Source organism: Lepisosteus platostomus, chromosome 20, assembly GCF_059453375.1.
Source record: "Lepisosteus platostomus isolate fLepPlt1 chromosome 20, fLepPlt1.hap1, whole genome shotgun sequence".
In the NCBI taxonomy this organism is placed as follows: domain Eukaryota; kingdom Metazoa; phylum Chordata; class Actinopteri; order Semionotiformes; family Lepisosteidae; genus Lepisosteus; species Lepisosteus platostomus.
This window is the reverse complement of record NC_142630.1, coordinates 15,353,577-15,376,350: the sequence shown is the minus strand read 5'-3', so window position 1 is coordinate 15,376,350 and position 22,774 is coordinate 15,353,577. Positions and strand designations below refer to the sequence as shown.

General features: G+C 52.3%; 1 protein-coding gene and 1 long non-coding RNA gene across 14 annotated transcripts in view; one reads left to right on the top strand and one right to left on the bottom strand.

The window, feature by feature from the left end:
• The first annotated feature begins 2,161 nt into the window (after positions 1–2,161).
• The window catches only part of chd9 (chromodomain helicase DNA binding protein 9), a 59,713-nt gene continuing 39,100 nt past the window's right edge, over positions 2,162–22,774 (top strand). For 4 of the 13 annotated variants that reach the window (XM_088614045.1, XM_088614044.1, XM_088614043.1 and 1 more), the window contains exons 1-2: positions 2,335–2,500; positions 7,032–8,739. In XM_088614045.1, the coding sequence (XP_088470171.1) occupies positions 7,207–8,739 (1,533 nt within the window). In that variant the 5' untranslated portion in view covers positions 2,335–2,500; positions 7,032–7,206. Of the gene's footprint in view, positions 2,242–2,334; positions 2,501–3,249; positions 3,444–7,031; positions 8,740–12,123; positions 12,217–22,774 lie in introns of those variants that run through there. The other 9 variants (XM_088614047.1, XM_088614046.1, XM_088614052.1 and 6 more) reach the window with 7 other exon arrangements.
• On the bottom strand, positions 16,412–22,763 carry LOC148644611 (uncharacterized). The gene is made up of 2 exons (XR_015928715.1): positions 22,443–22,763; positions 16,412–19,594 (listed from the first exon to the last, which is right to left on the bottom strand). It is a non-coding gene; the product is annotated as an uncharacterized LOC148644611 (long non-coding RNA).

Genomic DNA, 22,774 nt, shown 5'->3' with positions numbered 1-22,774 from the left:
CTAAGAACAATGTCAGGGAAAGGAACAACAGTAGAAGAGGCTGGTGTGCTCTTACACTGTGTGAGGTCGGTTCTTTCCTATCTGAAACAAGCCTCTTGTGACGTAAAGGGAAATTTGTTTTTGAGTGGTGTTGCTAAGTTACTGTATACAGAATGTTTACACGTGCAGAATTGCTGTACAGAAGCTTCGTTTGGTGGAACTGCTGGGAGTTCCTCCTGTACAGAACAGAACAGGTTTCCCTTGTGTACGTGCAAAAAGGTGTTTCCTTCAACACGCCTGTTCTGTGACATGCCTGCGTCAGAGAGCTGATTCCAGGCTTGAATTTGAAATGCTCTTCAGCAGATTTTGTTGACGGCACCTCTCATTTAAAAACGGGGTTTCCGAGCTCAGCTGCACTTGCGAGGTGACCTTTCACGGGGAATGACTCACCTGCGTGAAAAAAAATTGCGATTAGGACTTTTGCTTTTCAAATCAGTATCAGTCTAAATATGTACTAAACACTTCCTTTGAAAGCTCCCATGGAAAACAAAATTACCAAAATCATCTTTCTGCATTTTTAAAGGCAAGAAAATGTATGTATTTGCATTAAAGCCTGTCATTGGGTCAGAACCATGTGATTGATAGAAAAGAGAAAGCACAGTTAGTAAACTGCTCATGTCTGCAGGCCACAACATAGAAGCTTCACAAGAAATTCTAAAAAGGCTTTTTTCCAAATTCCAAACTGATCAAACACCTGGCAGACAACATCTGATGTAAATGAGTGCAGATTGCTCCATGCAGGTAGCAAACCATATCAAGCTCGAAATATTAGATGGGAAACGCCGAACACAAATGAGCGCATTCTGGAAAAGTCTTGGGCTATTGAACATCTTCTTGACAATGTGGGAAAGCAATAAAGATAGTAAATACAATGTAGGGTTACATGGTTAAAACATAGTAATGAGGGGTGTTATAACTGTGAAATGTACTGGTAAGATCGCATTTGGAGCATTTTGTTCCCCTCCTTACAAGAAAAGACACAGCTACATCTGAATCAGTCCAAAGAACAGTCCAGGGTTCAAAGTGATGTCCTATACTGACTTGCTAATAGAAATAGACCTCTTAAGTCTTGCACAGATAAGACTATGAAGCTTCTGATTCTAGTATTTTAAAATCCTCAAAAGCACTGATGAAGTCAGCCCATTCCACCCTTTTTTAGAAACGGTGAAACACGAACCAGGAGACTCAAGTGGAAACTACAGGGACGTGCATTTAAAACTGAGAACAGGAAACTCTATACACGAAGGATTCTATTAATTGGAAACAAGATGCTCAGCCATTCTGACCAGAGAAGAGAAATTCCTGTACTTGTATGTGTTCCCACTCAGACATTTCTACTCAGGAGTTGTACCGATATAAACTGCACAAGACAATTGCTTGGTTTGTTTATCGTCCTCCATTACGGCACACATGTGCACTGAAGCTATGTGTAAGAAGAGCCTTGCACTGTCTAGCTGTTGCAAGGGCTGTGTAACTAACAGAGGCTGAGTTCAGTGAGGGCTTTGTGGCGTAATGAGTCAACTCAGTCTTTCCTGTCCTATTGGTTTCTCAAAAAACCTGTTGCAACTCAGCTACATGGGAAACAATTCAGTTTTTATACATTTGCAAATTGATTTCTATAAGTTGTGATCATTTTTGACACCACCACTGTTCAACTGGCCATGTTTTCATTGAGCGCAGGCCAGAGAAAGGCCAGGGTCCAGGAAAGAAGAAAGCACTGTGCATCAGACAGCTGTTTACTGGCTTTGCATTGCTAGCATGCGTGTATCCACCACCGAAAGCGTGAGAGCCCTGAACCGGACGCGAGAGGCAGAGTTTGTGACTTGTGGCCTGTAATCCGCAGTTTTATCACCGACACCTGAGGCATGTCCGCTCAGGGCAGTGTGTATCCCCCTGCCTTGCTTGAGCACGACGACATGAATGAGGCGGAGGCGGCGGCGGCTGAGCTCAGCTCCACTCCATGAACCGGCCGCCAAGGGGCGCCACACACCCACAGCCGCCTGCCATAGGTTTCGCTATCTCTTTCCCGACAGCTTCAGCTTTAGTATCCGGGAGACTACAGGTTCTGAGAAATCAAAGTAAAACCTCCGCCGATTGGCTTCAGCCTCTTCGCGGCCATCTTGCGTGCCCTAACATTGATGCCCCGGATCCCCTCGAACCCCTGCCCCAAATCTGCCCCCGGCAGGTATTCACGGCAGACAGGTGAGCGGAGGACCCGACACCGGCGGAAGCACCCCCAATTTTCCGCCGCCGACGGCCCAAATTTGCCAAACCCCAAGCTGTCCAATCAGAAAGCAAATAACTGATATGCAAATGCTGTGTATCATCACGTTAGCGGCGGCGGAACCGCTGAGGTCGCCAGCAGCGCTGGAACTAAAACTTCGCAAATAATCATTCTTCCCAAATTACAGGCGCCCGAGGTCCCCCGCCCTCCTCGCCAGGGGAAGCTCGCTTCTCGCCGGTAAGTTGCGACGCCGTGCTGGGGTCGAGGGGGAGCCGTGAGCCCGCCGTGGCTGTGATTTGAGCAGCTGTGGGTCTGGCTGTCATTTGGGAAAGGTAGAGAGAGGGCGAGAGGGATCTGTGCGTGTGTCGCTCAGGCAAGGCGAGCAGGAAATCCCTCTGATAAACTGCGAAATGCCCGGCTTCGTCTGCTCTCTCTGAGCTTTATTTTTAAGAAATGCCTGTTGGTGGTGGTGGTGGTCGTGGTTATGGGGGGGGGCAGGATGGAAAGTGTCACCTGGGCGTCTTGTCGAGACGCTCCGGCGGCTCAAGGCGGGGAAGAAGCGCTGGTGATGGCAGAGCAGGAATTGAAGGTGGCGGAGAGGGGGGGGTGTCTCGGAGATTCCCCATATACGAAACACGGTGTTGCCCGAGACTGGGAAGCAAGCAAGGAAGAAGGAGGAGGAGGAGGGGGGGTAGCCTTGAGTGCCGATCCCTCCCTCTCTCTCTCTCTCTCCCCCCCCGCCCTTCGCCAGCCAGCCTCAGCGTCACCCAGACGGGGGGGGAGACGCACAGAGAGGTGAAAGCCGTGTGGAAAACACGTGTGCGCCTCGCTCGCAGCAACAAACCGGAGAGGAGCGGTGCAGCCCCCGCTGTCCTCAACTTACCCCCCCCCCCACATCACCACCACCACCACCACCCGGAGGGACGTTTTCATCCGTCCCCGTCAGCGTAGCGTGCTCCCCCCCCCCCCTTCCACCCCGCATCACTTTCTGAAAAAAAACAGGATTGATAAAACAACACAAAGAGTTGCTTCACTTGTTTTAAAGGGCTGCGGCTCAATTAGCAGACGGTTTGGTTTAAGGGACGGACTCCACATTTAGTCAAGGGGGGGTAGAGAGTGAGAGAGGAGGCCACTGAATGAGGAAGACATCGTTCAGCTCACACGCACACAGGATGCTAAGGTTAGTGGTTGTGTGTTTTTTTTTTTTGGTTAAAAAAAAAAAGGGCAGGCTGAATCTTAGACCGAGTTTGAGTCAGACAATAGAATAGGAAGTGAAGGCGCTACTACTTTTCTTCCTTGTGAACTAGTGAGGAGCTCCCCGGCCTAGCGAGCCCAGCGACACCCCGAGTGCGTCAGGCAGGTGTAGGGCGCCCGGCGTCCCGGCCGCGGCCGTCGGGGAGCCTCCGGCAGGCACCGCGGCGAGGGCCGGCGTTACTCAACACGGGGGACTGGGGAAGGGGGTGTTCGTGGTGGTGTGGATGTGTGGTGGTGGTGGGGGGGTGTTATTGTTACATTTTAACTACTTGTTTGTGCGGCGGCGAGCTGTAGCTGAGGTAGCTGGCGTTTGTTTCCCCCGGCTGCTGAAATGTGCACGTCCGCACCTCTCCGTCCCCCGGCGTCTAGGAGGGCAAATGTTCCCCCGCGCCTTGTGTGCGTGTGTTGCGTGTGTGTCTATGTGTTTCTAGATCTATACTGTCGACGGTCTTTTGTTTCTGTGAAGAGTTTTCGAAGGTGCTCGGGAAACCAAAGTGCTTACGTAGATTATGTGGGACGAAGCGCACGACCGCCACGGGGCACCGAGAGCAGAAGTTTGTCCTCCGGTCCCTCAAAAAGTACTTGTTCTCCAGCTTTAGGGGCTACCCTGGGCTGTCTGTGATGTTTGCGTGCCAGCTGATGTTTCTGCTGACGAGTTTCTCCTGTCGGTGTCAACCCCCCCTCCGGCGTTCATTTTGTTGGCGCCTGACTTGGAAATGCACGCAAATTAAAAAAAAAACAGGAGCTTTTTTTTTTTAAATGCGCAGTTAGAGATGGCCCTTCCTGGCAGGGGGGGAGCGTCAGAAGTTCAAGGCCCTGGCAGCTGTGCTCGCACTGGCGGCTAGGTGCTTTTCTTTTCATCTGCCTGTCGAGGGCTCGTTGGTGCTTCCCTTCGCGAGTGACTCCTGAACACCGTCTCATCTCTCCCCCAAAACCATTTTGTTTCTATAATCGGGGGGGGGGGGAGAAAATATTATGCTTTTAACTTACAAGCCTGAAAAACTCCTGTGAGGTAGTACTTGCCCAAACAAGCCAATACTTGAAAATATACATTTTCATGGCCTCCTTGGCATAACAGTGTATACTAGTAATTGAAAAGCTGGAATATTTTACTTGTATACAAAAATGGCTTTAAGGTCCATACCGCAGTACTGAGTGCTGTGAGCTCAGCTCAGACGGTCTCTGCTTGTGGTGTAGGTGCAGCTGGAACTCACAAGGTGCAAAGTAGCCTCATGAGATTTTATTTTTTTTATCCTGTACAAAGTACAAATAAGGGCTGTCTGGCAGTCCCGAAGTGTCTGGCCTGGACTGTGTGCGTGCGAGACCACGCGCCGTCTCTGTGACTCCTGCAGGTCACCGGCGCACTTCCTCTGACCCCAGCAGGTCTCTCTCGGTTGCCTCTTCTGTAACCGCGGTTGAGACGGGACAGTGTCCCAGCAGAGACCTGTGCTCTGCTGCATCCCCCCACTGTAGGAGACAGATCAGACCAGGACCGCTGCTGAAAAAGACTGTTGCATCCATAAAACCTTGCGTTTGAATCTGGGGAAACTTAAGGGTGTGGAAAATGGATTGAGCTGTTTCTGTTAATGTTTTATAGACGTGAAGTGGCATAAAGATAATCTTCCGTCCTGGCGGAGAGTATGAGGAGAAGCGTGTTTTTTCTCAATTGGGCACATCTTACTGTAGAGCTGTCTAAGCCACAGAGTGCTGTGCCACGTCTCCCCGCTGAACATGCGCTGGTACAGACGTGAGGGGGATTGCATGCTGCTGTTGAGTAAGGCATTGTGTGTGCTGGCTGCTAACACAACAGAACTGCTAAGTCACTGCCGCTGAAATCCTCTTAGTACTGCTCCTTTCATGAGGAGCCCTGAGCAGGGAGGCTGCCGGAGAGCTAGGGACCTCTCCCCAGCACCCCAGCACAGACGCCTGACACTCCCGATGTCGGAACGGGGACACCCTCTCTGTCTTAACTCGGTGTTGCCGGGACGTTCCTGCCGATTTCCCTGTCCTGTTAAGATGTTATTTTTTGGTCAGTAGCTGCTTGACCCTGTTTAGTCATGCGTTCTGAAAGTGCACTGCACCGGTTGCACCTGTGTTGAGCGTGGCGGTGTTGCTCTGCACCGCCTGGCTGTGCTGTGCTGGGGGTCGTGCCTGCTCTGCCTCCAGCTCTGGGTGAGGGGCGCTGCCCAGTGTGCCCTTAGAGCTCTCTCAGCATGGGCATCTGTGTTCAGACTGGCTTATAATTTTGTTTAACGTGGGGGTGGGGGATTGCACATCACCCCTAGGCTGTGCTAATACTAGGATCTTATTCTTTAATGTGATGGCGGATGGTCAGGTCCTGACGTGGTTTCGGACGCTGGTCGGGAAGCGAATGGGCCGGCTGCTTGTTTTGTTAACCGGCCAGACCTGGGTGGTGGAGTCAGGGTCGGGAGGAGGCCGAGCAGGAGGCTGCGGAAGAGGCAGGGATCCAGGAGTGTCGAAACAGGGTTGGAGAGGGAGAGGGTGGAAGAAGAGGAGGAGGAGGGGTGCGAGTGTGCACTGGCCTCTGGCAGGCAGCCCCCCTTGGTCAGGCGGAAGACAGGAGTGCAGGAAGGAGCTGTGCTTCGTGGCTGGTCTGCTGGCAGTGACCTCAGTCTTCCATGGCTCTCCAGTGATGGGGCAATGGCTGCGGTCTAGACGCTGTGCGCTGAGAGGAAGTCGAGCGAACTCTCGCCAGCTGTCTCTGGCCGTTCCCCCACACAGCAGGTGCAGCCCTTGTGCCATGTGGTGTGGTAGACAGCTCCTTTTGTTTGACACGGTATTTTAATAACTTGTTTTGAGTCAATAAAAATATAGTCTGCTTCTGCTGCTGGCTTGATATTTGGGAGCCCTTCAGCTGTGCACCTGAAAGATGCGACACTCCACCCTGCTCTTAATTAACTGGCTCGTCCAGAAAGCCCTGTCTCTGGGCACCGTGAGAGAAACCAGCACAGGGCATTTAAGTGCTTGTTACTAAATAGTGATGCTTCATTTTTCGTTCCCCACTGACAAGTTCTCTTGTAGGTTTTGATCACGACACCTTAGGAAACTAGGCCCTGATGTGAACAGTAAACTCAAAACCAAACTGCAACTGTGCACATACATGTGCAGACTGGGCGACGTCATGTCACGGCTTTGGCACTCTATATTGATTCCACGTGCCACTAGGGGTGATCTTTTACAAGCACGAAGCACCTGGGAGTTAAACTGTTGGCTCTGACAGGTTATCCGATTTAAGGAATCGCCTGGAATTTGGGCAGGTGTGCAAATGCATTTCCTGTCCAAATGGCACGGACTCCTGCCTTCTGTGCGTTGTGCTAACTGACCGGACTGCTTAGTGTATTCAATAAGACATCCAACCAGGAATGTAGGATAGGCAGGAAACACGGAAAAGGAGGCGTATGTCGCACGTGGGGCGCAGGCTTCCGAAATAATGGAGGTCTCCGTACGGGGCCTCGCTAACTCCCCTTCTTCCTTTTTTTCTTCCCACATACAGGCTCGTTGGGTGACGTAGCATGGCCTGACGTCGCATGCCTGTCGGCCTGCTTAGATGGACGAGCTGAGGCACTGCAGCCGGTGAACCTTTCTGTCTGGAAGAGTGAGAAGCCAGCGGGGGTCGGCGCCGCGGAGCCCTGCGGCGAAGGCTCACCGTAAAACGACGCGTTTGCACCATGACGGATCCCATGATGGACTTCTTCGACGACCCCAGCCTGTTTGTGGGGGGCCTGGACGGGCTGTCCGACGAGGGGTTCGCGGGCTCGGGGCCGGTGTCCCTGGTGGACGAGCTGAACCTGGGCGCCGAGTTCGAGCCCCTGCAGGTCGAGCCCCTGGGGGGGGGGAAGCACCCGGGCATGGCCCCCCCGCCGGCCTCCGCTTCCTCGCAGGCGGGCCTGCCCTTCGAGCAGCAGCTGGGCCAGTTCGACGTCCTGAAGGGGCCCCTCCCCCTGGGGCAGCCCTTCTCCCTCGCCGAGGGCGGCCCGGCGGGCGGGGGGAGGAACGCGCTGCACCCCCAGTACCACAGCTCCCCGGTGCACCAGCCCCCCCAGCCTAACGGGTTGTTCCCCGACAGCAGCCCGATGTGGGGCAACCAGGAGCAGAGCGGGAATGTTTTCCACCAGCCGGCGCCGAGCCAGAGCTCGCAGCTGGGCCAGCAGCAGCATCAGCATCAGCAGCAGCACCACCACCACCACCATCACCACCACCACCACCTGCCGCAGCCCCAGTACATGAGCTCCCAGCCCGGCCAGCCGCCCAGCAAGGGCTTTGCAGAGCACCACGACTTCGCCTACTTCCCGAGCAACCCCCAGCCCCACGCGGCGCTGCACCGCCAGCAGGCGCCGCACGCCGCGCCCCATTCCCTGCAGCCCGCGCTGGACCGCAACGGCAGTCCCTACGGCCCGGTCCAGGACGCCCTGGGCCCGGCGAGGCCTTTCCCCGCCGGCAGGCGGTTGGGCCGCCAGTTCGCCGGCCCCCCGGAGGACCTGGCCCTGCCCTTCTCCAGGCCCCCCTCCTCGTCCTCCTCGTCCTCGCCCTCGTCGTCCTCCTCCTCCTCCCTCGCCCTGTCCTCCTGCTCCGTCAGCTCCGGCTCCGCCTTCCCGCCTCCGCAGTACTCCTTCCCCGGCGAGCCGGCGTCGAGCTGCGGCAGGCACCTGTCTTCGGCCCCGGCGAGCCACGCCCCCGGCGCCAGCACGGCGGCCCTGCACTCGTCCCTGCCGGGCTTCGCGGGCCCCGGCGACGCGTTCGCCATGCTGTCTGGAGCGGCCCAGCAGCAGGCCCCCCTCAACCCGGCCGGGAGGAGCCACTTCCAGGCCGTGCGGCACGCCCGGCAGCCTCAGGGGGGCTTCGGCGGCTCCCCCATGTTCCCGGAAGGGTTGGGCTGCTTCCCGAACGCGATGGGCGGCCAGACCTCGGACCACCGGCAGAGCTGCGCCCCGGCCCTGCCCCCCCCCGCCAGCAGCAACGGCTTCCAGGCGCTGGAGGACAACCTGCTGCAGCAGGTCGGGGCTCACGAAGGGGCGTTCGAGGGGCTGGGGGCGCCGGACCTCCTGGGGGACGACCTGTTGCCTCAGCTGGAGGCCGCCCTCGGCCAGGACGACCCCATGGAGCCCCAGCACGACTCGGGCAGCTCCTGGGCCAACGGCAACCCGGAAGCAGAGGACGAGGAAGAGGAGGGGAATTCGTTCTCGCTGGACTACAGGGCGCAGGTGAGGGTTTTTATTCCACCCCCCCCCCCCCCCCCCCCGCCCTCGTCTCTGGAACCCGTTGGATAAAAGCACTGGCGCCACGGTTCCAGTCTCGCGTCTTTCATCAGAACAAGTTCTCCGTTTCATAGGCGGCTTCAAAATGAAGACTCATTTCAGTATCGAAACTGGGTAGAAAAAGTTGTGCTGCGTAAACCCAGGAAGGCAGGCGATTTGAATGTTGACGTTTAGCGTTTTAGTTCTGCGCAACGAAAAGGACGAATTGGGCACTTTCTGCTGCGGAGCGCTGAGGACTGGGGCGGTGCTGTGCAGCCGTGGGTCTCCCGGGTGGGTCGCAGGGGTGGTCCTGCAGTTATTCTGCTTGCTTAATGCGGTCGTTGGTCCCTGAATTGATTAGCAGTTAATGAAGTACTCAACGGGCCGATTGTGTGAGTCCCACAGCAGAGCGGCGTTCGGAGGGACTCTCGGGGAGCTTGTGGTTTGTTTTTGGAACGCAGGCAGATGCGTGCGCGGCTTTGTTTGTATTCGAAAATGCGGCAAACAGGTTATGGAGGCTCGGCGCCTTGTTGAGCACAAGCGGGAGGCAGATCCCGACGGGCCGAGGGCTGGACCACGCCTCTTCCTGTCTCTGGCAGAGTCGCCTCCCAGAGACAACCTGTCTCGTGAAGCGAAAGAAAGGAAACCGCGGCTCGCGCCTGCAGTGTGCTGTAGAGCTCAGCTATCCCTGGAAGGTCCACTGAACGTTCTGAAAACCTGCCATTGTGGGGGAGGCCCAGTCTCCATTAAATCGCACTGATCGCAGTCTGGGCACACGGGCTGCAGGCAGAGACTGATTAGGAATGGCAGCAGTGTCTTCAGGTCATATTGTAAGCGTGCTTAAGGCTATAATGAGATGTGGGTCAGTGTGGAGCGAGAGTCCTCATCCCCTCGCTGATGTCTGGGAGGTGGTGGTGTGCATTGCCCTGGAGTTTATCTGTGCATGGGGGGGCGAGAGAGACGGCAAGAGTGGAATGACCTCAAACACAAGGCTGGCCCGGCACCCAGCAGAGTCCAGCCGGCCAATAGCACGCGCCGTAATAGTTTCATGTCCAGCCGACCAATTGGCATGCAGGGCTGATCGCAGGTCGGCGGTCTTGTTTGGGTTTTGCTGTCCCAGTGTGAGGTGGGCTTTGTGCGTTCGCACAGTTCAGCGAATAGGAGCAGCTTAAGTAACGCCAGCTCCATCAGGACACAGACTGCAGGCTAGAGCACATGAGCTGTGTTTAATCTGCGCGCAGGTACAGCGCAGCAGCCGTCAGATCTTTGTCCGATAGAGGAGCCCTGCCAGTTTTCTTGAGTCAGTGCTCCCGGCTGATGGGACTTTACCTAACCAGGCTCTGACACCTGTGAATCCTGTGGCCTTTTGGAAAGGACAAAATGAGTAGTAATATTGATTTAGTCAAGGGGTAAGAAGGTATGATTTAATTCAACACTCCTGCTGAAAGTCTGAAGAATAGACTATGTAGTGTAATAAAAGTCACATTTGATTAAATTTAGGGGAAAATGCGAGAAGATAATCTGAAGTATCCCTGTATGTTGACTCTTGCCAAAGCTTCTTTCAGGTCCGTTAGATCAGTACCAGCAAGCCCTCTGCCGGTTCTTGTTACAACATGGAAAAGATTTTCTGTCTTCGGCATCTCTTGGGTGTGAGCTCCCAGGAGTGCACCTGGTGGAGCTAGCCTCCTTGAGCCCGCTGCTTCCTCCACATCCGCTCGGATGTCTCCGCTGGCAGCTCGGATCGGTGCTCCAGTCCCTTCCTGCAAGCCCGGGCGAGCGAGTGGTCCTGGGTGTGGTTTGGGGCCGTGGCAGGTGTTGCTGCGGTTCTGTTTCCTGCCATGACAGGACTGCCATCGTGTTGGACGCTCGGAGCTGTGACTGCCTGCCTGCAGGCCTCTAGGTCTCCATCATCGTGTGCAGGCGACACCTGGCGCTCGTGCGCAGCTTCTTGACTCTTCAGACCAGAGGATGTGGTCAGAGAACTTGTTTGGCTTGTCTGTGTACACTGTGGCATCCTGTGCACGTTTAGTTTCGCGAATTTTCTTGAAGAGTAGGTCTTGGCATGGGTTAGTGCCTTTATTCTTTTTTTTTTGTACAATCCCGAACGCGTTGCGGATGTTGCACCGATTGCTCTGTAGCTCCTGCGCCGTTTCTCTCGAGCGAAGCAGCACGCCCCTGTGATGTGTTTTTCTAAATATGGGACATGGTTTTCCTCGCTGGAGTTTTTTTCCCCTAAATAAGCGATGGGGCCGTGACTCTCTAAATCCCCTTCTGTGCAAGGCCTCTTTTTGGAGGTGCCGGTGGGGTTTTCCCTCCCAGCTGCAGGCCAGTGTGGGGGGCTTTTCCCTGCGCAGCGGGGGTGGGAGCTGGCGGGGACTGGGCAGGGCTGCGCGAGAGAGACAGGTGGGGAATCCCCATGTGGTTTTCTTGCACACTTGTGTACGATTGTGCTGGATACTCTGTGCAGTGGGGGCATCCCTTCCCATTGGCTTGCACTTACCTTAGGCTTTATGTCAAAAGGCTCTTTTTCTGGTACCAAAGTATTTACTCTAGCCTATAAAAAAAATAAAGTTGGTCTTTGGGGTTTCAGAAATGTAAAAGATGCCTCGTAGAATATTTCTTTTCTGTTGCTGGTATTGAAGTATGCAGCATGTTTGGATATTTACAGAGGAACATAAGGCTTGCAAGCGAGGAGGCCATTCAGCCTGTCTTGCTTGTCCAGTTAAATGAGCTTATCACCCATGAGGACACGCCTGTCTGCAGGATTCTTTTATTTGCACTTTGAACGTTAGGCCCAGAATTATTCCATCCCTGCACGCTGCCGTGCGCGGGGGAACGAGGAAACAGCCAGACCCATTTTTATCGGCTCTTTTTTGTTGTCGGTTGTCGTTATTTTGGTTGGAAACACAGATACTGTAAACAGACCAGGTTTGGTGAGTGGCCACATCACCTGGGACAGGGCAGAGAAGGGGGGAATGAGACCCAAGTAACAGGGGGACGCCGCCTGGATTCGGCGATTCTATTTAGTGGCTGAGCTGGTGAAAGAAGATGATCGGAGCTAGGGGCCGAGTCGCCGGCCCGGTCTCTTCCTGACACGGCTGGAAAGACTTATATAACACGCAGACAGGCGGAACTGCAGCCAGCTCTGAAACCCGATTCCCCTGTCGCTCATGTGCTCGCTGGTGGGAGGAGGTCTGAGAGAGAGAGAGACGTTGCCACTCTTTTCCTCTCCCAGACGGCAGGCCTGTCTGCGGAGCTCCCTGGAGGGGGAGGAGAGGCGGGGTTAAAGGTGAACAGGAAGCCGGCTCCAGGAACAGGGGGCGGAGCCGTGGGGGGAGGGCGAGAGGGGGTTGTGAAGGGAGGGGGGGGGGGGGGGCTGTTCTTGGATCAGAAACCGCCACTGAAGAGCATATGGGATTTTGGCCAGCCTCAACTACACAGTAGGTCTGACAAATAACCATTCTTTTGGGAGCTGTTTTTTTTTTTTTCCTTCTCTCGCTCTTTCCAAGGGGGCCTGAGAGTTCAGCGTCTGGCTCTGCTGATCGGTTGTCACGCTGGAATTTCATGCTTGCGGGTTGTGACGCAATCAGCACTCCATGAGCTCGAGGCCTGCCGCCCATTAACCTTTTGCTTACAGGAGAAAGTTCTCCCCGCCTGGCTTGCCGTAAGAGGGAAACCACGAAGCCGTCTTTTGTCTGGCTCCATGGTTTCTTCGAGCAGGGACCTGAAACCGTGTGTCTAAGAGGGGCAGTCACAGCAGACCTGAGATGGGACTGCTGGTGGACCCTTGTGCTGCTCTGGGGATATTTTCATTTTGTTTTGCTTGCGTTATGAACGGAGGCCTCGAAGGCTTTCACAGCTTCTCTTTTCCGGGGATAAAGCTGGTTCACGTGTGTGATCCGGGTTGATGGTTTTGTGTTTGAGAGAGAGTAGGTAATTTTTTTTTTTTTTGGTGTTGAGGGTGCAGGCAGTTTTAGCGAGAGAACCCGCGGGCTGACAGGTTCCTCTGGTAACCAGCAGGTTACAAAAGCTGATCTGTTTCTCTGGCTCTTGGGCTGTAACCTGTCGGCTTGCTCTGTGAAAGCAAGCTATTGACATCGCACATCATCTGGTGTGCTACAGTAGCCAAGGCCCAGATCATTTCTGCTGCACACAGCTGGCCAGATGTCATGACTAGTTCAGGGAATTCGAGTAAAGTAACCCTTCTGGAATATTAAAAAAAGTTAAAAACCTACATCGAGGCTAAATGACACTTTCCATGCAGGATTGACTTTAAGAATCGAAACAAATAAAGGAATTTCACCATTCCACTCGTCTTAGAAATCAGAAACAGTTTTCAGGGTCTCATGCTAATGTGGTACCGTCAGTATGACGGAGTGGGTCCCTAGGTGGAGATTGTAAAGGATGTTTTATATTGTAACGAGATGTTGCTGTTTTCCTAGTTGTTATGACCTCATTAAACAGTTCGTTAATGAAAACAAAGCTTTTCTTGATTTAAATGTTGTATTCAGGAGAACTTTCGGACTTGTGTTGACATTAAAATAACCAAAGGCAAGACTGGGCCGCAGGTCCTTGTCTGCTGTAGAACTGGCAGGCGTGTGGGTGTAAGTGGGTGTGCATGTGGTTTTAGGGATTTGTTGGGATGCCTTGGGATTTTCCTTGTCCCAGGGAGTGAAAAGTGAGTTTGAGCATGAGTTGTTTTGGAAGTGCTCATTTTTGTTGTGAACTGTAGTTTTACTTTATTCCTCGTTGCTGCTAGATTTTGATGGTGAAATATCCTGCAGTCTGTCAAACAACGCATATCCGAGCCCCTGTGGACCGTTTGAATGTGAGCTTGATCGTGAACCGTGCAGACTGGAGGGCACTGTGCAGAGGGAGAGTTACATGGTCAGCATTTGTAGAGTCGCAGATCCCCGATTTAGAAATACTGCCATCCTGTTTGTTGGCCACTGCCGTTAAAGTGATTTTGAGTGTTGAAGTGAAAGCCTAGTTTCTTTAAAACCTGCACAAAGAAATGACTGGTGTGGAAGATAAGGACTAGGAAATGTCGTCAGGAGAATGTACAGTACAACAGTTACAAATGAGAGGAGAGCTTTCAGCCCATCTCTCTGGTTTGGTTGTTAGTAGTTGATCCAGCAGTGTCAGGCAGTTGTTTCCTGAAAACTGCCAGGGGTATTGACTTTGACAACATGGCTGGGCAGCACGTTCCATCCTCCCACAACCCTTTGAGTAAAGAAGTGTCTTCTCCTGTGTCACAAGAACGAGAGAAAACAAGCTCAACGGGGGGACTTGTTCCTTTGGCACATATGTGAAGTTTTAAAAACTGTGCCACAGATTGTTTGAAAATATTACAGTAGGGATATCAAACAATGTTCTGTGCTAGCTTTTTGTTAGTAAACACTTCTTTTTAAGCACCTAAGTAGTTTCTTCTCTTTCACGTTGTGCATCTGCAGTTTGTTTTACTACCTGCGTGTAACTCTCTGTACTTGTTTGTTAAATGTGCAAACAGGAGCGAGGCGACAGTCGTGAGTTTTGTCTTAAGCCTTTTTGAGTTCCCGTTGCTCCTTCTGCAGTGTTTGCCAATTCCCTTATTTTGCGATCATCTGCGAATCTGGCTAGATTACTGACCAGACCAGAACTGAGATCATTGATATTAATTAGGAAGATCATTTCTGATATAATTGACAGCAGTGCAGCTGTGTCATGAAGTCGGTCTGTGGTGAGTGTTTGTGAAGCCTGGTAGCCTTTGGTCTTCTGTGCTTTAGCCTGCTGTTCGACAGTGGTGCTTTTCCAGTGGGGGCCGGGTGTGTTGGTTTTCCACGGTGAGCGGCTTCACTCCTCGTCTCCTGGGCACTGCCGCCCCCCCTCCTGACCGGCAGCTCGCTGGCCTCCCCAGGCACCTGCAGCTGCGCTGGGAGGAAGTGGAAAATCTGAGCGGTCAGGCGAGGAAGGAAGGGAGAAGAGGAGCGGAGGAGGAGGAGGAGGTGGGGGGAGGGAGAGGGAGGGAAGGATAGCAGGAGGACGCCAAACATGGAGATCCACAGAAGCCCTTCTCTCCCCTGAGGTGTCCCAGCAGGGTCTGCAGCGTGCCTCCGGTTTGAACAGAAGGGGTTGTTAATAATGCAGAGTCGGTAACCGCCTGCGATTGTGCCCCCCGCTGTGTGCCTGGTGGAGAAGGCCCGGAGTACTCTACCGGCCTTCAGCAGTCCCTTTCAGTCTTGTCATGTTTTGGGGGGCTTCACCTTCTCCCCCTCTCGGAGAGGGCTGCTGGCGTGTTTTTGGACAGCAGTTGGCACCCAGCAGGGCCATGTGATCTGGCGCTGCAGGGCCTGTACACACCTCCCATCTCGTGTCTGGTCTGCAACCACAGCAGCCCTGCGCTCTGACGTCGGCCCGCCAGGGGATGGTTTATCACTCGGAACAGAGCTGCGTTCTGTAGCTTAGCACATGAGAGAGGCGACAAGAGAGAGGAGGCCGTTCGGCCCATCTGGAAAGCAAAGCTGCACGACAGCCTCAAAGGGAGCTTTAGAAACCTCTGGAAGTTCTCCTATTCTCTGCCCCCCCCCCCCTTGTGCTTTCGGAAGTGAACTCGCTGTTGTTTCTCACACTGGGTAGGTCTCCTCTGGCATACGCCTCAGCTTTGTGACATCACAGCTTCCCACATCAGAGCCGTTCTGAGGTTAATCTGCTGATGACCTCATCGTGTGCTGCTGAAGAATGCCTCTCTTGAGCTCAGCCTCTCTGCGCCAGAGTTCCCAGAACAGCAGCAAGCATAGCAAGTGTCTGGTCAGACTCCTAAGAATGCACATCGTGTTCCCTGCTGTCAGAATCCCCGGTTAATCTAGATTTCATAATGGAAACCTTTAGAATTTTGCTGTTGCATCAGAAATGCAGCGTTTTAAAATTCTTTATTAGGCAGCCCAGTTCCAGTTTTCAATGGATGATTATTTTTTTGTACCGTGAAACGCCCGAGCTGTACTTAACCCTTGGAATTTTGGGTGTGGAGAACGAGAGCCGATGCTTTGTGCACGGCGAGCGGCGGTGATGAGCTCCTGCCGTGCAGAGCAGCAGGCTTTGATCATGATCATGTGGGCGAGCTGTGTCTCCACTGACCGCAGTCTGACCCCTTTCTCTCCCTAACCGCTGCCAAATAAAGGCAGTCGCTGGCCCCCCTGACCTGTCCCCGGTCTCTCCAAAGAAATGCCGCCTTCTCAAACCTATCAGGGATGCGAATAGCAGAAGCGCCCCCACCCTTAATTAAATTAAGAAGTCAATTAATTTGATTACAGTGTAGACTTAATACTGCTCCTGCTATTAAGCTGCGGTCCTGAGGAGAGGTTTAAATAGGGCTCGTTGATAACGGTGAACCTCTTTTGAAATAGAAAGTACTAATGAGCCTCATTTCTAGTGCTAATGGCTGAATTTAAAGAATTAACGGGCCAGTTAATGTTCAGAGAACGCTGCATTTATCAACAGCCTAAAAGTGGTACTGTATGCGTGTGGATATATGAAGGCCACTGAGGTTGTCAAGTCTTGTCTGAGAACACTGTCTAAATGTTATTTCTCTAAATCTTAAAAAAAGGGTTTTATCTTGAGATGTGTAACTGTATATTTAATGAAATTGCAGGTTAGAAAAAGGTTTCACTGTTGGTGTTTAATTTAAGATTTCTTTTGCAGGGCCTCATGTTTATTTTAAACCTTATGTGATCTGGTTTCAGGCTGTGTGTGTGTCTCTGGGGGCGGGGTGGGCGGTACAGTGCGTTTGTGCTGATCCGGTGCAGGCTTGCAGCGCCGCGTTTCTGCGAAGGCCAGGCCCCGCTGTCTGCGTCCCCTCCCTCGCCCCGAGTTCCTCCTCCTCCTCCTCCTCTGTGGGTGGGCCTGGCAGGGGTGCGAGGCTGTGTCTCGGGGGTCGCCTGCTCTTCTGGGGGCGCGGGGCCCATAACTCCCTGGCACGCCTGAGAAGAGGGTAGACGTCATCAAAGCTTGGGAAAGATGCCCGCTGCCCAGCCTCTCCCTGCCACCAGCAGACGGCAAGCAGGGGGGGTGGCGTTTCCCAGGGCGCTCGCCTGCGGCGCACACCGGAGACGTCACCACGCGAGTCGGGAGATCGGCCAGGGGCGCCACCTTGCTCGCGAGCTGCTCGTCACATTAGCTGGCTGTCCTGCCTGGGCCAGATTTACTGGATCTGCAAGGAGGCTCGCTGAAACTCGTGTTCAGCTTGATACAGAGGACATTAACCAAAATAGAACTCCGCACTGGAACTCTGTCTTGAGTTCCCCCGATGACTACTGCTACCCGCTGGCTGTCGGGTGTAAATGTTAGCTTTTCTCCTGTAGCTTTGCTGAAGCCTCTTATGTTGAGTTGAGCATCAGCGTCAAGAAGCATCCCCAGGTCCAGGCGTTGAGACTGCTGTCTTTTGTGTACCTGGCAGTGCGTTTAATACCAATGACATGAGGCACTTATTTACACAAAGGGGTGTGGGAGTGTGGTGCACATTGGCTGCTAACTACCAAATGGGCTGGATGGGCCGAATGACCTTTGTAACCGTTCTTGTGTTCTTCCAGGCTTTCAAGATGCCTTCAAACTATCAGTCTGAACTTGATGGGAGAGGGTTCAGTTCGACCAGTTATGGCTGGTTTGGACTTGTTAACCTTTTTCCATCCAGATTTCAAGGAAATCTGGCCATTTTTTCAACAACTTAATCCCATTCAGGGGGAGCCGGAACCTTTCCCGGCCAGCAATGGCGTTAGGCAGGGGTACCCTGGGTGGAACGCCAGTCCACCGCGAGGGTCAACCCCTTTTCTGCAGGTCTTAAATAGCTGCTAGGTGGTTTTTCCGTCAAGGCGGAGGGTAATTTAAAAATAACATGAAACTTCATGTGATGGTGTATAGTATTTAAGCTCTTATGCACTCTTAGACATTGTCAGTTCAGGTCGGTGATGACAGAGTCCGGTCCAGCCCCTCTCCTCTTGTCTCTTGCTGCTCAGGATTGTCCTTGAATGCAGCTCAGCTGCTCAGCGCAGGCTGTAGCCTGTCGTTCTCGATTCTGTAAATAACACTTGTGACTCAGTGGCGAGTGCAAATGTGTCCCATTACTGTGCCGTGCCACAGTCGGTGCGTTGCGCTGCTGCGCTCCTTAGAAATGATCTTTTTCTGTTGCTGCGGTGCAGCCTCATGTCAGCCCTTTTCTAAATCCTGGCGGTCATGATCCCAGAGTGCTCTGTGCAGAGGAGGGGAGTGCTGAGCAGGCAGAACCAGGCTTGTGGCTGATTGGACATGAGGCCCCATTTAAGCCTGCTGCTCTTTTTAATCAGCTCAGGAAGCATCACTGAAGATTATGTCCTATTTAATTTGTTCACGGGGCATCTCTTCATCCTTCGCAACTTTTAATTGGTTGAGACACCAAGGCCTAATTCGTTCATCTGATCTTTTACCCTTGCCTCGCAGTGCAGTCATACAGGAAGGTTAAGATCAGGCGGGTGTTTGGTCAGGGAGTATCTGCGTCACTGTGCACAGTTCCTGCAAACATCAGGCGTCTGCTAACTGAGGGCTTCCAGGTGGTCTGAACCATGCAGAGTCATGAGCCGTACTCTTCCTCACACCTGGCGCAGATCCCCGGAGCTGTGCTGCTGTTGTCATCACACTGTGATGCAGAAGGCAATGATTCTAAAACTGCTTCTTTCTTTGGAGCATGGTTCGATTAATCAGATGATACTAGTTTCTCTAGACATTTTTTTGCAAAGTTATTCTCTGGGGGAAGGGGGGCTTGTTTCAGCCTTTCAGTAAAAGTTTTTTTTTTAAATAGTAGTGCTTGGTTTTTTTGTGCTGTCTCCTTTGGTAGGAAATGTTTTATTTTCCTTTCTCTTGTGGATTTGAGAAGCTCGCTCTGTCCGGGTGCCTCAGGGAAGGGAAGTAGTAGTCTAGTTGCAGATCGGTAATCGATCCAGAGTCCATCCCACTCCACCAGGGTGACGATCTTCGTCCCTCGTCCCACGTCCCAGCTGGGATGCCACTGAGCTTTACAGCCCATTCAGGGTTTCACTTCTTTGTTTTTTCTAGAAGTAAAAATAGTAAAAAACAGTGAGGGGGAGGGGGTGACAAAAAGAGGAAGGGATGTACGTTCCTGAGTAAAACTGAATTAGATTAGACGACCAGGAAGCACCTGATGTACCTGATGGAGTCTAAAAAAACTGCTAACCTAGATTTCAAGGACGTTTCTTCTGTGGCACAGTTAGCCTTTTCTTTCCTGTCAGTTTTTTTTTTTCTACGCTCGCAGGAGCTGACAGGGACGCAGTGTACATTTCCAAACAGAATACAGCGTAGGGAAGATAATATGGAGGGGCGATGCTGAGCTTTGGAGATCAAGGAGGGTGCTTGGGAGGGGGAGCAGGATGAGGTTGGGGTAGAGGAGAAAGAGGAAGAAGGGTTTGATCCAGGAGGAAAGAAAAGGACAATGTACATAACGGGGCTGGTAATTAATAGCTCTGAAAGTGGCACCTGCGTTGTGTGTGTATTGAAGGAACACACACTCCTCTCAGCCTTGAAGAGAGCACATTTGCATTTTAACTGTTCTGTTACCAAGGAACTGCGGTGCAGTACAGAACCGTGCCATGTGACCAGCCAAGCATGTGCACAACTGCCTGGCTGCGCTGCTCGCTCTTAGTGTTTTTTAGCTGCTGCGTGATGCTCATCGTAGCGTCTTATTTTCAGGCAGAATCTGGAGAGGAGAGGGAAGGCAGGGAGGCCGGAGAGCCCACTGTCCTCTGAATCAGCCTGTCTCTAGGGGCAGGCTTGCATGTTAGCTTCCTCACCCAGGGTGTTTCTGAAAGGAAACGGAGAACTGTTTAAAAATGCAACACAAAAACATTTTACAAAACCGGAGCTGGACAAGTGGCGTGTGTTAGACTAAAGCAGGATGATTTTTGCTCTAGTTTGATGAACGTTAAAAGGTGATTTGTGATCTTTTTATTTTCTTGAATGGTGATGGGCTAACGGATGTGCTCATTTCACCAGAAATTCGTCACTGTTCCTGAATTGTAGGTGCAGGGAGGTGGAGGTCGGGCTCCTGGATTGGGCATTATTTATTTGGCATGCGTAATTATTTCAGTTAGGAAAGCGCAGTCTGGAAGGCGTGACCTGATCCTTTTCCAGTGGTCCAAATTCCAAGGACTGGACAGGCTAAGCACTTAAAGGGACAGCGTGTACATTATCTGCCACCTGGAGCACTGGAACGGGGAGCACAACACCTGTCTGTCCTCAGCTTCACTCATCAAGCCCGTTTGGATAGTAGTTGGTTAATCCAGGCGTCCCATCCACCTATTTCTTGAAAGAAATGGGATTCTGGCTTCGACAGCATGACGTGTTCTTGTTCCACAGCTGCTACAGCCCTTGCACTTTATACAACTGGCTATGTTGCTAAGCAATGTGGAACAGCAGTGTGTCACCTGGGAATCGAACTGTCAGCCTTCCCGTGGCCAGTCCAGAGCCCTGACCACTGCTCCACGCTTCTGCCAGCGAATCTTATAACAGACGGGGTTGCTTTGTTGACGTGAAATGGAAAACGTTTCTCATGCAGTGACACTCGGAAGTGCAGCAGTGTAGGAGAACAGAGGAAGATTCCCATGGTCCTGAGAAGGTGAAGACCCTGCGGCTCTGATAGAGCCGTTTTTGCTCTCACTGCTGCCCTGCGTGTAACTGAATTTTTCCGTTTCCTTCGCTGTGAGGCGGATGGATGATTTTAAGATTTCTTCTAAATCGCATTAGGGACAGGAAGCATTGTGTTTGGGTGGAGAGTCTCCATTATTTTTGTGTTTATTTTAATGTCATTCCACATGGTGGGTGACTCTTCAGCTGTGCATCCATTACGAGCTTACAGTTTCCAGATGGTCATGGTGTAACATAGAGCTCAGCAGACAGGAAAAAATCCAGGAACGGTCGAACATCCAAAGCATTTATGAATCTCAGACTAGATGTCGGTGACGATCCGGGTTTGCGTGTTGTTTTCCAGTAACAGGAGGGCTACCCCTGTGTAGACCGCGGTTTTTTCCCCATCACTTGCAGTTTTTTTTCTGGTTGGTTTTTAAGGGTTCAAATTAGCGTGTACCTCAGTAAGGCGCCCTTGTTGGCATGGCAGGTATGGCCTGTGCTTTTTGCACGAGGAGACGTGTGGCTGTAAAGAAGTAATGAGCCAGCCTGGCGCACTCGTCACGGCCGCCCCTTACCAGCAGGGGGCGGTGGCGGGCCGGTGTGCGGCAGGGCTCCAGGTCCTCCTGTCGTGTTCCTCTGGGCTCCAGTTTCCGTGTCCCGGGACTGTTTCGTACTGCCCTTCCCAAGATGGCTTCCCCACTCCATCGCTCTGCCCTGCCAGGAGCAGCCTCGGTCCTCTCCACTCTGTCCACGCGAGCTTTCACACACAGACAGGCTGCAGTCTCTCGGTTTTCCTGTTGTCTGGAGTACGTGGTAAATTTGTTCAACTACGTGTTCATCGTATATACCTTTCATGCCCATTTTTGTATGTCCGTGAAGATCTGTCTTTTAAAGGAACACACTGGCTGTGGAAAGTCAGCGTTTTTATTCTGGTTTTTAGCATTTCATTTTTTTTTGTATTTTTAACAAACAGCCAAGGTCATTTGCTGTTTGCTTTCCAGAAACACGTATAGCAGGCGGCCAGTGGGTTTAGGAGGCCGGTCTGGAACAGGGGCTCCTCTCTGTCCCCCTGGCCGGGGTCACTGCCCTCTGACCTCTGACCTCAGCGAGTGATATTCTGAAAGCTCTCTGGCACTGAGCACTTTGCAGAGGCTGTTTCTGATGACACCCCTGCAGCCCCCCTTAAAAAAAAAAAAGCAAATTTCTCATCCAGAAATGATCCAACAGTTAGGTAATTTGTTGAATGAAACTTGTTTTCTCTAGGTTGGAGGTTAACCTGCCCCCACCTTAACTTGCCTGGTTTCCCTGCAGAGTAAAGATCGGCTATGCATGGCTTTGTTTAGTTGTCCTTTCATTTGCTGGTTACCTGTTTTGTTCATTGCTTAAAGTTTCTGTAGCTTCAAATAGTGATTACTATAACGAGGTTTTTCCATCAGTGGTATTTTTTTTAAATACAGGTAATTATATCTCCTGAATAAAAAGTCCTGGGAATAAAATAGGTGACGAACAGATAGGTAGATTTTTAATCCTGTGGCTTTCCAGAGGTTTGGCGTTTTAACAGCTTCAGTTCAGTTGTTTTAGAGTACTGGATATACTGGAATACTGGAGCTCCGTTCAGAAGTGCGCAAGGTGAAGTGGTACGGACGAATGCAGAGAGGATCCGGTCCAGTTCATCCCAGGGTGTATTAGCTTGTCAGTTTCGGAACATTTAGTCCTTTTGGGGTTAAGTTGCACGGTCTAATGGAATAATAACTGTTAGCTCCATCTGCTGGCTTAATTCCACACACAACGAAAGAGAGAGAGAGAGAGAGCGAGCTAGAGAGAGTGAAAAACGAGTCAGGATTTTAACGACATCTCTAATGTTCATGCTGATGCATTTTGATGCTTTGTGCTTTCATTTTACATCGCTTTCGTGGAGGCTGACTGGCTGTGCAGGCTCTCCGGCGCGCGAGAGGGGAGGAGATAGAGGGAGGAAAAAAGTAACAACACAAAACCCTTTTGTGTACAAAGAAGGAGTAGCCTACCTTAGCCGGGGATGTGAGCGAGCCGAGAGCCGGGAGCCGAGCCCCAGTGAATCAATGAGAAGGGAGGAGAGAGGAAGAGCGAGCGACAGACGGGAGCCTTTGACAGAAGAGGCAGAAGGCGAGCTTTCCCAGCTGCCATGCACCCTCTCCGAGCAGCCTAGATACAGAGGCAGTTAGGCAGTCGCCTCCTAATGCTCTCCTCTTGAGCCCAGCCTGGGGGTGGGGGCGGGGGGGCAGCAGAGGGGGTCGGTGCTGCTGCTGCTGCTGCTGGTGGTGGTGGCGGCGGCGGCGGCGGTGGTGTTGGTGGTGGTAGCAGGGGGGGGGTGGGGGGT